The sequence below is a fragment of the Heteronotia binoei genome, chromosome 12, assembly GCF_032191835.1.
Source record: "Heteronotia binoei isolate CCM8104 ecotype False Entrance Well chromosome 12, APGP_CSIRO_Hbin_v1, whole genome shotgun sequence".
In the NCBI taxonomy this organism is placed as follows: Eukaryota; Metazoa; Chordata; class Lepidosauria; order Squamata; family Gekkonidae; genus Heteronotia; species Heteronotia binoei.
In genome coordinates, this window is record NC_083234.1 from 39,642,053 (window position 1) to 39,657,912 (window position 15,860).

A 15,860-nucleotide genomic window follows, 5' to 3' on the forward strand; every position below is an offset into this window, starting at 1 on the left:
TTCTCGAAAGAATGATTTTGTGAACTCTGTGTCCCTGTTCTGATACTAGCTGGCCTTAAGACAGTGACTATTTGACACTCTGACTACTGCACTGTGGTGGTTTCAGTGTTACATCAGGTCTAGGTAGATGAGGGTTCCCATTCCTGTTCAGCCCTGAAGCTCTCTGGATGAACTTCAATTGGCCACTCCCTCAGCCTAACCCATCCCACCAAGTTGTTTGTGAGGCTAAAAGGGGAAGGGGAACACATCTGTCTGCATGCGGTAATGCTGCTTTATTACAGCAGAGCAACATAAACCTATCAGTTATCATAGCTAAACAGAACCTCCATGATCAAAGGCAGTGCACTTCTAACAGCAGACTCTGGGGACAAAAGGAGGGAGGGTCTTTATTCTGTGAACCGTTTGCTACTCAGTGTAGGAAGCAAGATGCTAAACTAGGTAGACCAAGGATAGGCAACCTTTGTTGTCTGAGTGCCAAGAAAATAAAAAGGGATTTTCTGTGCCACTTGACCAAAGAGCAGGGGAAGAGCTGAAAGTTTTACTTAGCCAGACACTTGGGGAAGCAAGCTGAGCAATGTTACTTAAGGGCAGAAAGTATATACTGTGACTCTCATGCAGGACTCCATATGAGGACTTCAAGATCAGAATTTTCTGCTTTGAATAATGCACCAAAGTTCAAGGATAATTCAATGCGACAACTTGCATTTTAATATCTCAGTAATGCTGATGCTGTGAGAATCTGAAAATGTATTATAGTCATGTGCTATTTTTATAGCAACACCTTTTTGAAAAAACAAATTTAAAATTATTTATATTGTCTTTAAATGAATACATTTACAACAGGGCTCCTGTTGGGCTTTCCAGCATCTAGAGTGAGAACCAACCTCTGTGCCCCATCTCCATGCATAAGAACATAAGAGGTACCTTCTGCCAAATCAGACCAGTAGTCTGTGTCAGTTTTTCCCAGCCTGTGGGTCAGAGCCCCAAAGTGGGTTGCGAAGTCTCTGGAAGGGGGCCATGAGTTAGCCCTTCCTGATGACCACACCTGCCCTTTCCATTGCTCTCTTAAATTTTGGAAATCAAGATTTGACCTTGAAAACAGTATTTTCCACATCATACATTAGTTGCCATTTTTTCTTCATAACATGTTGATTAAGTAAAATATGTCCTGATGGTTACTACAATGAACCTCTTAGAAACATAGGTGGGGGAGTAGAAAGAAAAGTTGACCAAAGGCAAGAATGTAACCTTCATATGCAAAGATTATGTGCGTTGGAATGCCACTTTTCCTAGAGTGCCAAAATACCTTAAGCCAGTCTCGGGTGGGTCACCATACTAAGTAGATTAGAACTTGTGGGTCACCATCCCAAAAAGGCTGGGAACCACTGCTCTATATAAGCCAGCATCCTTTCTCATACAATAGCCAGTCATTTGCTGTGGATGGCCAACAAACAAGGCACTGCAGCTTCCCTTGATGTTGCCACCTAGCTCTGGTATTCAGAGATCTGCTGACTCTGGACATGGAGGTTCCCTTTAGTCATCTTAGCTAGTAGCCACTGATGAACCTGTCTCCCATGAATCAGTCTAATCCGCTTCGAACACTTATGCCTGGGTGGAGTTGTGCAACTCTCTGTGTTCAGTGGGTACCACACGGCTTCGTTCTCTCTGAAGTGTGACTGCAGCCAGCAGCTACTCAGTCCCCCATGCAGGGCTGGTGCCTGAGGCTGATCATCACTCCATCCATCCGCAGCCAACAGCTCAGCCACAGTCAAAACAGGAGAAGGGATCTCCCCCCCTCCCCCCCAGCCCTCTGCTGCAGTAATATGAATAAGGAACAGAGCTGAAGATTATTTTCAGATTTACTAAGGTTGGGGGGGGGTTGCTGCTGCTGTATGCTAGAGGATGCGCTATAAAAGTGGGAAAGGGAAAATCAGGCAATTCCTGCATCTCTCTATCTACGTAGATCATGACAAGCAAAGCGATAAACACAGCTATTAAGTACAGCTGCACCTGGCACAGCCAATTCCCCCAGCTCGTTGTGGTTGGTAGGATTGTTTAAAGAAAAACACAGGACAATAAAATAAGAACTTCCAAGTGACACAATTAAGCCAATATATTGTTTTCTGTTCCAGTTGCCAGATTAGCAATGCACAAAGTACAATCTTGGTATGATTTTTTTTCTTAAATAATCAATACAAAATTTCCCAGTTTTTTTTTTCTCTCAACCCAAATCAGAGGTGCTGTTTTCCTATATGAATCTGTGGTTCACCTGGAGACAGGACTGATTCAGCAGTGAGGAAGCCACTTAAAGTGGTGGATTTTGGGAGGTAGCCACATCCAGCCACCCTGCTGCCCACTTGCTGTCCCCTCCCTGAGAGCTGAACTATATTATGTTTTTCCATCTTCCTTTCCCAAGGCTTTTCAAAAGAAGTATGGGAAACTACACATGTAAAATTCCTTCTTCTTGAGATAACTCAGCCACTATTTCTGGTTGCTTGTCATCAGGGTGAACAACATGGGGGCAGGACTATCACAAGAGGACGTCATCTCCCAAGAGTTCAGGGACCCCTGTAAGATATGTACTGCTTGCCACAATATTTTTAATTGGAGCAAGTACAGCCCAGTGGTATGGACGATTATCTCCTCTGTCTCCTGGGTGGAGGTGGTGACAGCAGTGGTGAGACATGGGTGAAATGGGGCACACTGGTGAAACACCTTGAGCCATCCTGCATGGAGTCCACCTTCTGTTTGCATTCAAATTTTGACATAACTCTGTAACTCTGATGAGACTGTAACTCTGTTGAGGAATGCACTGGACAAGTACTTTGGGCTGCCTCCTAACATACACATAATTACTAGCAAGCAAGCTCCACTGATCACAGTGGAAATTATTGGTAAGCAAGTAATGTTTAGGATAAAGCTGTTGGCTACTTCGATATCAAACCTCTTATCTCTTAGCAACTACTCCCATTTGTGTAATATTGTGAGTCACTCTTTCTGAAGAATGGAGATTACTTATTTTACTCTGACTTATGCCACACTTGAATAATATGTGTTTCCCCTTGACATTTAGCTGTCTCCATCTGTTACCATCTTCAAGCATCTCCTTAAGAAATGACCCATTAGTCTCTTTCCCATCCTTTCTCTGCCTGAAATGTTCTGATTAGTAGTAGTAGTAGTAGTAGTAGTAGTAGTAGTGGTGGTGGTGGTGATTTATTAATTTATTTTATTTGCTTAATTGCCCCCATCCTGACCTAGGGCAATGTACATCAGTAAAATACAAGTTAAAAACACAAGAAATACACAGATAAACATAACAAAACAATACAATTACCCTGATGGCATCATGCCAATCAAGTACTTCCGGGATATCAGATCATATGTGGGGGGGGGAGGCTTCTTGTGGGGGGACAGAAAAGTAAATGTGCCAGCCATTATTGTCCTTTAGAGAGTGTGTTTGGGTGTTGATTTTAATTTTTGTAGAATGCCTGGGAGCTGTAGGTACTTTTATAAGTAACAACTACAGCGGAGGGAGTTACGGGAGTTTTAACATTAGGATCATGCCCAATTCATGATTGAATTCAAGGTTCCTGTTAGCAAACAGGTGGAGACAGTAGAGCAGAGATTATTTGCAAGCTCAAGATGCAACTGCTACAGATCAGAGAAGAATTCTTCAATATTTAATACAAAATCCAATATTCATTTCATGTTCAAGCTGATCACGCTTTAGCCAAACAAGAATGGCATCGAGACAGCTTGTTTGAAGAGGCAAGTGCCGTAAACTGTTAAAAAGACAACTATAAAAATTAAAGATAAATTTCAAGGGTAAATCTAAATGTCACACTGGGAGCTGTTATCAGAACGCATATGTTCCCTGTAAATGGGTACTTATAACAGGGCACAGCAAAGCGCTAACATTGCGGCAGTTAAGGATCTGTCAGCAATTCCTCTCAGAGTGCTGTCCGTCAAGATGTTGCCCCCCCCTCCCACAGTCAGCCGACTGGCTGAGCTTGTAGCCATTGTTTTGAACTGGGTTTCTTTCTTCATTTTTTTACTCTCGTAGCTGAATACAATTTGGAGAAGTTATTTGTGTAGTTCCACAATATGCTGGAATTGTATAAGTCTTGATTCTTGTACTAAGACCAGGAGAGTCAAGCTGAAACAATTCGGTCATTTAGGGAATTAGCCTGCAAATAAGTTCAGTATCAACCGTACCATTGGTAACCAGTGGACTTTGGGACTGGTAGTTGAGGAAGAAGTCAGCAAAACCACTTTTCCTCACAGTCATACACAAAAGCACCTTTTATTTTAAGTTCTTTTTAGACAAAGCAAACAGTCTCTTCTGGCCCTACTGCACTGACCCCCTGAAAAAATGCTTATTATTGCATCTCCTACCAGAGAGTGTGGTATATCAGATAAAGCATTGGATTACAAATGCCCACTCCTGTGGGATTTCTTTCAGCCTAACCTATTTCAAAGAGTTTTTGTAAGGATTAAAATGGAGGGCAGGAGGACAGGAGAATCCCCACTCAAGTTCTAAAGCTTTCTGGGTGGCTCAGAGCCCGTCACTAGTAAGGATGATGTGAGAATAAAATGGGGGGTGGGATGAATTGGGTATGTTTCCTGCCCCTGGAGAAAGTACAGGCTGAAGAATGAAATAAATAAATACTGTTTTTTCATGAAGAAGAAGAGTTGGTTTTTACCCCACTTTACCTTAAGAGCCCCATGGCACAGAGTGTTAAAGCTGCGGTACTGCAGTCCTAAGCTCTGCTCACGACCTGAGTTCAATCCCCGGTGGAAGCTGGGTTTTCAGGTAGCTGGCTCGAGGTTGACTCAGCCTTCTATCCTTCCGAGGTTGGTAAAAAGAGTACCCATCTTGCTGGAGGGAAAGTGTAGATGACTGGGGAAGGCAATGGCAAACCACCCCATAAAAAGTCTGCCGTGAAAACGTTGTGAAAGCAACGTCACCCCAGAGTCGGAAATGATTGGTGCTTGCACAGGGGACCTTTCTTTTCCTTTACCTTAAGAAATCTCAAAGCAGCTCACAATCACCTTCGCTTGTTCTCCTCACAACAGGCACCTTGTGAGGTAGGTGGGGCTGAGAGTGTTCTGAGAGAATTGTGACTGGCCTAAAATCACCCAGTAGGCTTCATGTGAAGGAGGAGAAGGAAATCAAACAAGGTTCTCCAGATCAGAGTCTGCCACTCTTAATCACTACACCATGTTGGCCCCATTCTGTACCACTGTGAGACTTGGGCCCCGTGATGCATTTCTGCTGATGGAAATATTTCTGTCAGCAGAGCACAACTTTCTCATCTTCCTGCTTGTGTTACAATTCAAAAATGATTCCTGAAATGCTACTCCTGCCAGGAACAGCATTTCAAGGGGCCTTTGGGGCTATAGTGGGAGGTAGAAGGGAAGGAATTTGTGTTCCACTGACAGAAATTCTTCTGTCAGGAGAAAGACTCTGTGGGATCCTGCCCTGATGCTGCTCTAACTGAAGTGGATGGTACTTGGATCCAGTCTCCATTCCAAATTACTTAAGATTTATTTTTTGTCTTTTTGTCTTTGTCTGAGAAAGGAAACTTTGACTCTGGAAAGCTCATAACCTGAAAATCTTGTTGGTCTCTCAGGTACTACTGGACTCGAATCTAGCTGTTCTTCTGCAGACCAACACTGCTGTCCTCTAAAACTAACTTATTAAATAGATACCACCTTTTGTTTGATTGCATGCTGGCAATTGAGCACTCTTCCAGACAGCCAATTTGAAGCACTAATGGGAGTCTTGACTAGAGCTGGAGCAAATTCTCTTTATTTTGAATTTTTTGGCAAAAAATATATATATTCCTATTTGATCCCCCCCCCACACACACACACAATATCCTTCCTTATGGGTGCTACAGGGTGCAGTGGTTTGAAAAGATACAAAAAATGTTATTCAAGTCAAGTATTATCTTAAAGGCCAACAAAATTTTCCAGGATATAAGCTTTTCTGAGTCAAAGCTCACTTCATCAGACACAAATAGGAACTCATGAAAGCTTGCACCAAGGGAGAAAATACTGTTGGTCTCTAAAGTGCTTCTAGATTCAAATTTTGTTCTACTGCTAACTGGCTAATATGGCTACCCATCTTAAATTATAAAACTGTTGAATGTATCACTTCTATCTGTTCATCACATCCTTCCTCCAAAGAATTAATGTCCTTTTACATGGTTCTCTTGTCTACTGTTCCCTCTAAGCGACATTCGGGGGCGCTGGCACACAAAATTTTTGATGGCTGCTCGGATATTTTAGCTTCCAATTCACAAGCAATGGAGGATGGGGGCACCTTCTTCTGTGGCCCATATCATTGGACCTCCTGGTCCAATCTTTTTGAAACTTTTAACACTCATGAGGTAGAATTTCTGCTCACAACACTGTAGATCTTAGAGGGAACATTGCTCTATCTTGCAAAGTGTCTGTAAAGCTACCATTCAGCAGAAAACACCCAAGAAGCAAACTAAAGAGGCACATTATTTATCTCCCTTTTATCTAGGGAGATTTTGTTAACCGGAGAGCCCTTCTAGTCAGTAATTAGCTGTATTGTGTCTTCACTCCTGGTGAAGACATCAGCCTGCCATTACGTCCCCACCAGAAGCACCTGGTAATACCCACTTTAAAGTCCAAACCGGAAAACCACTGACTCTCTACCAGACAATCCAATACTTCTTTCACCTAAGGCATGGTGTACTGATCTGGTTTAGTACACCTCTTCAGTGTACGGTAGTCCACATGCATCCTAATCTTCCCATTTTCTTTCTCACCACCACTCTTGGGGAGGCATAGGTACTATGTGATTCCATAATGATGCCATTGACTTGCAATTCATGCAGATGTTGCCTTACATCCAGAAAGTGCAATCCTCCATGACCTCTCACAGAAAGATTAGGGATACATCAAATGAATATGATGTTCTTCACCAGTTTATAACTGTGACATATTTATTTAAATCAGCCTGTGTTACCAATTTAGTCACTAGCAGCTGAAGACCCATCCAAGGTCTTGCTTAATTTCTGAGCATAGATGTAAAGTTTTCTCAGCAGTTTTGAGGACTAGAAACTTTAAAAAAAGAAGAAATTCTCAAGAAACTGCAAAACTACTACATGAGAATATTATTTCTACTGCAAGCTGTCACAATCAAATGAAATCATTGTTTTGGGTTGATATTTTTAGTAAAGAAATAATATAGCAAGATTTTATGTTTACTTTTTGTTTTTAATAATATAGTTTAATATTCCCATTAGATATATATTTTTAGTCAAATATATATAGTCAGATTTGGGGTTTCCTTTAAAAAAACAATATTTTATGACCCCTTTTGCTTCACTCAAGTCATGTAACCTAAGTTATTGGACTCTCGCGTGAAAAGAGAAATGGTACATAGTGATATAAGTTCTCAAGAGGATTTTGATAAATTCTCACGATTATTGGCACAACTTCTCTACCCTGCTCCCAAATGGGAAATAGATTCTGTGGCAGCCGAAATGTGTATTATTAAACTTAAGTGATCCAGAATGGTTCCCAGTAGGAAAGGGAGGGGGGAAATATTCTAAGTATAGCCTATAAGGCTACATTCTTAGGTCTAAGGCTTCTCTGTTTGAATTCCAGTCAATTCAGTCCTGTCATATTTAAACTCAGAGCCATACTATAACAATTCTGTTAAAGTAAATCAAAATATAGTTCACCTTTGGCTAAAAATGGGAGACAAGTTGGCATTATGTCTTCTGAGTTAGTGTTGGTTTTGCCAAGGTGTATTACATGTAAGGAGAACTTCTTTTAATTCTACCCCATCCCAAAACCTCCAGGGTTGTCTAAGCTCCCAAAATTTGAGAAGGCCAGTTTTCTCCTCACTCCAGCCTGCCCCACACTACTCTGCCCGTTTCCCTCTTTAACTGACACGCAGTTGCTCTCGACATTTCCTTTTAAAGCTATTGATTATGTTGCATATATTATATTGTCACTCAAGGGGAGGGACGGTGGCTCAGTGGTAGAGCATCTGCTTGGGAAGCAGAAGGTCCCAGGTTCAATCCCCGGCATCTCCAAAAAAGGGTCTAGGCAAATAGGTGTGAAAAACCTCAGCTTGAAACCCTGGAGAGCCGCTGCCAGTCTGAGAAGACAATACTGACTTGGATGGACCAAAGGTCTGATTCAGTATAAGGCAGCTTCATATGTTCTTCATATATGTTCATTGTCATGATTATATAAAAACCTCCTACCTGTGAGTGGTGCTGCTACCCATCTGAGTGGGCTGGTTCTGTTTTGTCATTAGTTATTCTCAGGGCTTTATTTGTAAAAATAACACAGCAGAAACTCATTTGCATATTAGGCCACACCTGCTGACATCACCATTGTTTCACAGAGGGCTTTAAAAAAAAAAGTCCAGCGGAAACTCATTTGGATATTAGGCCACACTCCCTGATGCCAAGCCAGCCGGAACTGCATTCCTGTGCGTTCCTGCTCAAAAAAAGCCCTGGTTATTCTCTGTTCTAGGAGGAATTTATTGTTTAATCTATGCTTGGAGGCTGAGCTGGAGACCACTTAAAAACTTTATTAAAGTTGGGGTTTTTAAAATATAAATGCATTACAATACTTAATCCTCATCAGACTGGGTTTGTGTCATTTTTTAAAAAAAAAAATTAGCTTACAAGGTTATTTTTTCTGTATACCAGAGATGTCTCCTGAGTTATGTAAAATCTTCTGTTTTATCTGTTGATGGCCATATTCTGTGAATTTTTATCATTCACACAGAGGCTGTTTAGTTTACTGTTAGATGGAATTATAATGACTGTGTGGAATTTAACTCCACCTGGACTATCAACGCTGCATCCTGCAGTCCTGCACTAGAGACATCCCACTAGCTTTGCTTCAGACTCTAGAGTTTAGGCTATGCATATTCAGTAGCATTTCATCTGTTGAGAATTAGAGAATGTATAGGAATGTATTGTTCCATAGTGGTTGTTTAGTTGTCCAATAACTAAATTGGGTGGTGCTGTGGCTCAGGGGTAGAGCATCTGATTTGCATGCAAAAGGTCCTAGGTGCAATCCTGGTATATTCAGTTAAAAGAACCAGGTAGTAGGTGATGTGAAAGACCCTAAAGAGCTGCGGCCGGTCAGAGTAGACAATACTGACCTTGATGACCTGGTGGTTTGATTCAGTATAAGGTAGCTTCATGTAAACATATGGGTTTTTTTTTCTTCTGAGATGGGTGATCTGCCTTTCAAAGTCACCTATTGCCCAGTATCTGTGCCATCAAACATATATGCACTGCTGAAAAGTGTTTACAAATTTTATTTACAAATGTTTGTGATTTTTTTTCCTCTATGAGACCATGGACAGATGTACATACCTTCTTACTTGTGTGTACTGTGTTTTTTAAAGTATTTTTTAAATTCACTCACAACTTTCTTTTTTTCCTTTTTAAACTTTTAAAGCTAGTTTGGCCTTATAAATGTTTCAAAAATGGGGCTGATATTTTGTGTCATGAATCTGAACACTCAAAACACCAATTCTATGACAATGTGAGCATTTTTTTTGTTTCCTCCAGAGGAATAAAAAATGCTCATTTTTATTCATCTTACCCATCCAGATCTTATTCCTTGCCTTTTATTTCAGCTTTAAATGAACCTACCATTGATTATGGCTTCCAAAGACTTCAGAAGGTTATCCCAAGACATCCTGGTGACCCAGAACGACTAGCCAAGGTAAAAAAAAAAAATTGCAATAGTTTCAGCACAGTCTGCTTTTGGTTATAATATTTTCTGGAATATTTAAAGAATATTTAACCAACTCCCAACTGTTTCACCGTTTCATGCCTCTTGGAACATATTCAGTTTCCATCAGGATAGATTATCTGTGTGGTGGGAGCATCCTTTTCTTTTTGTTGATTAAAAAAAGTCAATTTTTTCTGAAAATCCCAAGTATGTAGAAACAGTTGTGTCTATATTGTTGGACTAGTTTTGCTAATTTTATGGTGGTATGGCTGGGGGGGGCGGCAACCATTTATTATCAGGTATGTGTTGTTTTCAGATGCTGCTGATATCCATACTGGGAGTGTAGCAACTGCTCGTGACAGAGGAGCATGCTACCCTCAATCTTCCCAAAGTGAATGGTTGCCATGTTGAGTGAACAGAAGCAGTGCACATATTCACATGCATACATTCTCCAGCATGAATGAACTGACCTCTGCTTTTTTCAGGGCTCACATGCACGTATACCAAACCTGTACATGTAAATACTCATATTTCCTCTCGTCACACAACATGTGACCACATGTATCAAAAGGATTGCAGGTAGCATGTTCTCCCATTATGCATGATTGGTAGGATCCAGTATGCATGATTGTAGTGTCTGAAGAGGTCTATAGTAACCTGTAGCTGAAGGTCAAGAATCAGAGTAACCATCAGCGTTCAAACTGGTGCATGCAATTCCATGGCATGTGAAAGTGAGCAAAGATTAATTTATCCCCCAATGTTGAGCCCAAATTATCTGATCTCCCCCACTTAACTAATTATCTCCAAATTTTGCCCAAATTATCTGACCTTGTTTCTGAAGAGGAAATAATTGAATTTTGAATCCTTTGTTTTTCATTGCTTTTTTGGACAGATTTTGTAAAGAGCATCATACATATAGAAATGACTGTAGTCTACATCTTTTTCTATAGCATATTTATTTATTTATTTATTTGGGATTTATATCCCGCCCTTCCCACAAGTGGCTAATGATGCATATGTATGCATTAATAAAGCTTTACAAATGGATAAAAGGAAGTACTTCTTCACCCAAAGGGTGATTGACATGTGGAATTCACTGCCACAGGAGGTGGTGGCGGCCACAAGTATAGCCACCTTCAAGAGGGGTTTAGATAAAAATATGGAGCACAGGTCCATCAGTGGCTATTAGCCACAGTGTGTGTGTATATATAAATTTTTTTGCCACTGTGTGACACAGAGTGTTGGACTGGATGGGCCGTTGGCCTGATCCAACATGGCTTCTCTTATGTTCTTATGGAGATGCTGGGGACTGAACTTGGAATCTTCTGCATACCAAGCAGACACTCTACCATTGAGCCATGGTCCCTCTCTATTAAAAGGACTGCTTCCTCTCATATAGTCCAACTCACTAGTTAAGATCGTCTTTTGAAGCCCTGTTCTCTTTGTCCCCACCTGTAAAGGAGAGGTGGGCAGGTGATCCAAGGTAGAGGTTTTTCAGTGGCCTTCAGAATGCCATCCTTCTTGAGGTTCATATAGAACCTACCTTGCTTACCTTTAGGTGTCAGTCAAAAACATTTATCTTTTTTCCAAGCTATAATTGAAAAATTGCATCTTTTATGGCTGTTTTTATAGTGCACTACTAGCTTGAGGACTTTTTAAATGGATATTATTTTAGTCTGTGTTGATCTGCAATAGAACAGTTAGGTTCAGGTTCAGTAGCACCTTCTCTGACAAAGGGAGCATGGGCTCTTGAAAGCTCATGTCCCCCAAATCTTGTTGGCTTCTAAGATGCTGCTGAAATTAAATCTAGGCTACTGGGTGTTATTATGGCTAGTTTAATAATAATTCATATACTGAGGCTTTTATGATTTTATTATAATGCTTTACTTTTGAAATAGTTCGAGCAGGAACCACTTTGAGGTATCATATACTTTTCTAAATAAAGGTAGGGTTTTTTGGGGGGAGGGGTTTAATTATGTTTTATCAATACATGTGATTTGGCAAAAGTGTACCCAGTCAGTCTAGCCAGTCCTCTACATGTAGGTGGCCCCTTTTATATAACTCCTCATTTCCTTCTTTTTAGGAAATGCTTTTGAAACGAGCAGCTGACCTAGTTGAAGCACTGTATGGAACGCCGCACAATAACCAGGTTAGAAATCCTTCCCTCGTATCTTCTATAAAAGCAACCAGGAACTAGAAAACTGCCTTTTCCCTTATAAATTTGCTAGTCATTTGAGATCATCTTTGGAGGCTTGTCTTCAGGTGCCCCCTGGCTTCAGAAGTTAGTCAGGTATATGTTAGACAGGGCATTTGTTTTCTGTGATCAAGTTCCAGTTAGGGAATTCCCTCCTAAAGAATGTTCACCTGGTACCACCTTTAGCATCTTTTAGGCACCAAGAAAAATATGAAACCATTTACTGCATTGGTTTTTTTCCCTCCCTCCTCCTCCCTGATGGTGCTGGTTTCTTAATTTTATGTAAAATGTTGATTCAACAGTGTATTTATATGCTGCCTGCTACTGCTATTATTTAACTCTTCTAATTTGATAGATACTGACATTTTATGTGTTTAATTGTGTTTAATTTGCTTTAATACCCATAGAAATTTTAAAAGGCAACATATAATTTTTTTCAAGGAATGAATCAATTTGGCTGTCTTGTTTGCCACATAGGACATTATTTTGAAGCGAGCTGCTGATATAGCAGAAGCTCTCTACAGTGTCCCAAGGAATCCTGGTCAGATCCCTGCTTTGTCCAGCTCCCCTGCTCACAGTAGCATGATGGGCATCAATTCCTATGGCAGCCAGTTAGGAGTCAGCATCTCAGAGTCAACTCAAGGGAACAATCAAGGTAAGGTTGCTGATTAAAACAACAACAGCAGAAAACACATCCTTAAAGATTAAGGCAGAGGGTGGGAGGAAGGTTTGGGTTTGGTCTGATCACTACAGTACACTAAAAGATAAAATACTTAAGTGATACAGGATTTTCTGCTTAATAGAGGCTGTGTGGTGGTGTGGGATGCCCTTATCCTGTATCACGACTGAGCTTTCTTGCCTGGGACACATCGTTCTGCCGAGCTCTTTCATCTCTGCTCATGGCACCCTGCAAACAGGTGGCCTTTTACTCTCTGACTCAGAGCTTATCTGGACACTGGAATCTATTTATTGAGTATATTTCTGTCCTGCTCTTCCTTCAAAGAGCTCAAGCAGCATACCTGATCCCTTCCCAATTTTATCCTCACAACAACCCTATGGAGTAGGTGAGGCTAATAGATGACAATTGGGCCAAGGTCACCCTGTGAGCTTTGTGGTCGAATGGGGATTTGAACCCAGTCCTGTAAAAACATCACCTGACCCTCTAACCACGACATGTGGTTAAAATAAATAAATAAATAAATTTATTATTATTATTATTATTATTATTATTATTATTATGTTCATTAGTATTCCTTCTTGCCCCATTAGTTTTATGGATTCTTGTTTCTTATGTGTGTTATTGAGGTCCCTTCTCCCTCTGAGTTCTTCTGATCCACTGGAACACAAAGAGGGGCTTGCAGACAGCTACACAGATTACTCCCAGCCCATTCTCCCTCTAAGCTGTGGAGTCTTGTGAGCAAAAATTTTACTTCATGAGCTACTGGCATTACAGTTGTGAGCTATTGCATAAATTAGTTTGCTCTGGGGCCATTTTTCCTGACATGAGTGAAAAATGTGTGAGCCAGAGGCTAAAAAACTGAACTAGCTCACACTAACTCAGCTTAAAGGGAACACTGCTCCCAGCCTGTATCTAGCCTTCCTGTACCAGCTGTCTGAAGAAAGTATGTATATGTTAAGTAAATCTTCATTTTAACAAATTTAAGAAAAGTAGTTTTATCCAGCTTGTCCCCTCCTTAGAAGGCCCCAGTTGGCTTGCAGTCTGGTTAAACTAAAAAAATTAAAAAGACATAAAACAGTAAGTATAACAACAAGGAACGAAGAAGTGAATAAAAACTAGAGTCAATCTTTACAATATCCTACTGACAGATTTTAGACATCTCCCAGTTGCTCTGGTCAGCAGACCCGACAGCATATTCAGTACTGGGATAATTGTCAACCACTTGTGTGTGATTGGAACAATGCAAATAGTTGTGAGAAGTATCAGGTTGGTGTATTAGCAAGCGATATCACAAAGGCACAGAAGCCTGAGTATCCATCCAAGCCATTTCTGTATAACTTTCTCTTCTCTAGCTCTCCTGCATACAGGTATTTGATAGGAGGTATTTCTCTGAGGTGGTAGGTTACCAAGAGACCAAAGCCAGCCTATTACCTTCTTCTCTTTCTGAGTTTCCCAACAGTGTCTTTCCTGTCAGGGCCAGTGAAACAATTTAGAAAAAGGCCAACAGCAAGATGCACTTGATTGCTCCTGGTCCTGTGGAATATTGCAATCAAAGATTGGCATTCCACTGAAAGCATTTTATGAGCACATAGTGCTGCCTTATACAGAGTTTGCTTGCTCAATATTGTCTCCATTTACTGGCAGGAGCTCTCCTGGAGCTCATGCGGAGAAAGCTTTTTTCCCCTACACCTTGAGATCCTTTTACCGGAGAGGCCAGGGATTGTTTTCACCTTTGTGCGAAGTGTGTGCTTTACCATTGAGCCACAGCCTCCTTAAAAAGTAGGCATGCAGGGACCCATTTCAGACTGGGACCATGGCATGAAGGTGAGGGTTCCACACCCACAACAGTGTCCCAACTTGAATCACCCCAGTATGGTTGTTGTTTGTCCTAATAGAGCAAATGTACAGCTGTCCATATCAAAACATCCATACCTATATGAACCCCTATAGAATACATAGCAGCTTAGTGAGAATGTTTTGTGTCAAGATACTGGCAGGGTGAAGGCATAACAAATTCATAAATCTCAAAGCCTGCGGCAGGGCTACAAGAATGGCCTGAGACTGGGAGGGGGAGCTGTTGAGGACATGGGGAAGGCTGCTGGTATGAATTCTCTTCTGGGACAACCTGGAAGTGACTTCATGACTGGGTAGGAACCACCAGGAGCTCTTTGGTAAAACCATAGCGTTCACAACGATTCCTAGAGAAGACTGACATAACTTCTGAGTTTTCCATTGAAGTGACTTCAGTACTGTCTAGGAATTGCCAACAACCTCCATGGTTTTTCCATAAGTTCCCTGTAATTCCAAGAGAGATGTGGTGTCACTTCTAGGAAGAACCTGGAAGTTATGTCACATAATCATCCTGGCACCTCCTTCTTTGTAATTTTTCTCCCAGTGCTGCTCTGAATGGCATGGGAAATGATAACTGAGGGCTGGAGATCCTCCATCCCCACTGGCCTGAGGAGTAAGCTAGGCCCAAAGACAATGCTGAAAATAGTGAAGTGTTTGAGGGGTGGGGTTTTTTTTGGTAAATAACTGACATACCAAGAGCAAAGTGTAAAATTCCTTTGTAAGTACAGAAACATCTTTGTGATTCTCAGAATACAATATCCGTTAAGTATATGTTGCATGAAGTTCACCATTTTACACATTCCAAAGTTTGATTGTTTTTTTAAAAAACCATTTCTGCAATAAAGAATCACCCTCCCACCAACTTCAATTGAAATCATTTAGAAGGTATAGCCTTGGCCACAGTTTACAAAAAAATCTCATGTTAATGTTAGAAGCATTAAAAACACAAGTGTGCTAATTTTTTCCAGCTCTTGAAACACCCTTTCAGAATTCTTTAAACAATCACTTCTGATCAGCTCAGTGTACACATGTTGTCAAACAAAGGCATAGCTATGTCAGCCAAGGAAACATACTTAAGGGGGTGAGAACTGCAAGAGAGCTCATGCAGGAATCTTCTGTTTGGCGGGAGCTTTTCAGCCAGCGCTCTGGACCTGGGTTTAGTGCCAACTGGTGTTTAGTGGAATTGAACCTTGAAAGTCAGGCCTCTAGAGGCACCAGTAGTTACTCCCCTGAAGACACATGACTCCCTGGTGGGTGGTCCAAGAAGGAAAGCAAATGATCCTGCTGTAGCCAAAAGGGGGCCTGTGCAGGGAGGGGCTGGTATTTAATTAATTTATATGCCACTTCTCAGAACCTGCCTGAGGTGCCTTACAACCAGGACTTTTT

At 41.1% G+C, this 15,860-nt stretch overlaps 1 protein-coding gene across 1 annotated transcript in view; it reads left to right on the forward strand.

The window, feature by feature from the left end:
* EBF2 (EBF transcription factor 2) overlaps positions 1 to 15,860 on the forward strand; it is a 323,444-nt gene that overhangs the window by 288,094 nt on the left and 19,490 nt on the right. The window contains exons 11-13 of the mRNA XM_060251623.1: positions 9,653 to 9,741; positions 11,834 to 11,899; positions 12,422 to 12,599. Of these exons, the coding sequence (XP_060107606.1) occupies positions 9,653 to 9,741; positions 11,834 to 11,899; positions 12,422 to 12,599 (333 nt within the window). The remainder of the gene's footprint in view (positions 1 to 9,652; positions 9,742 to 11,833; positions 11,900 to 12,421; positions 12,600 to 15,860) is intronic.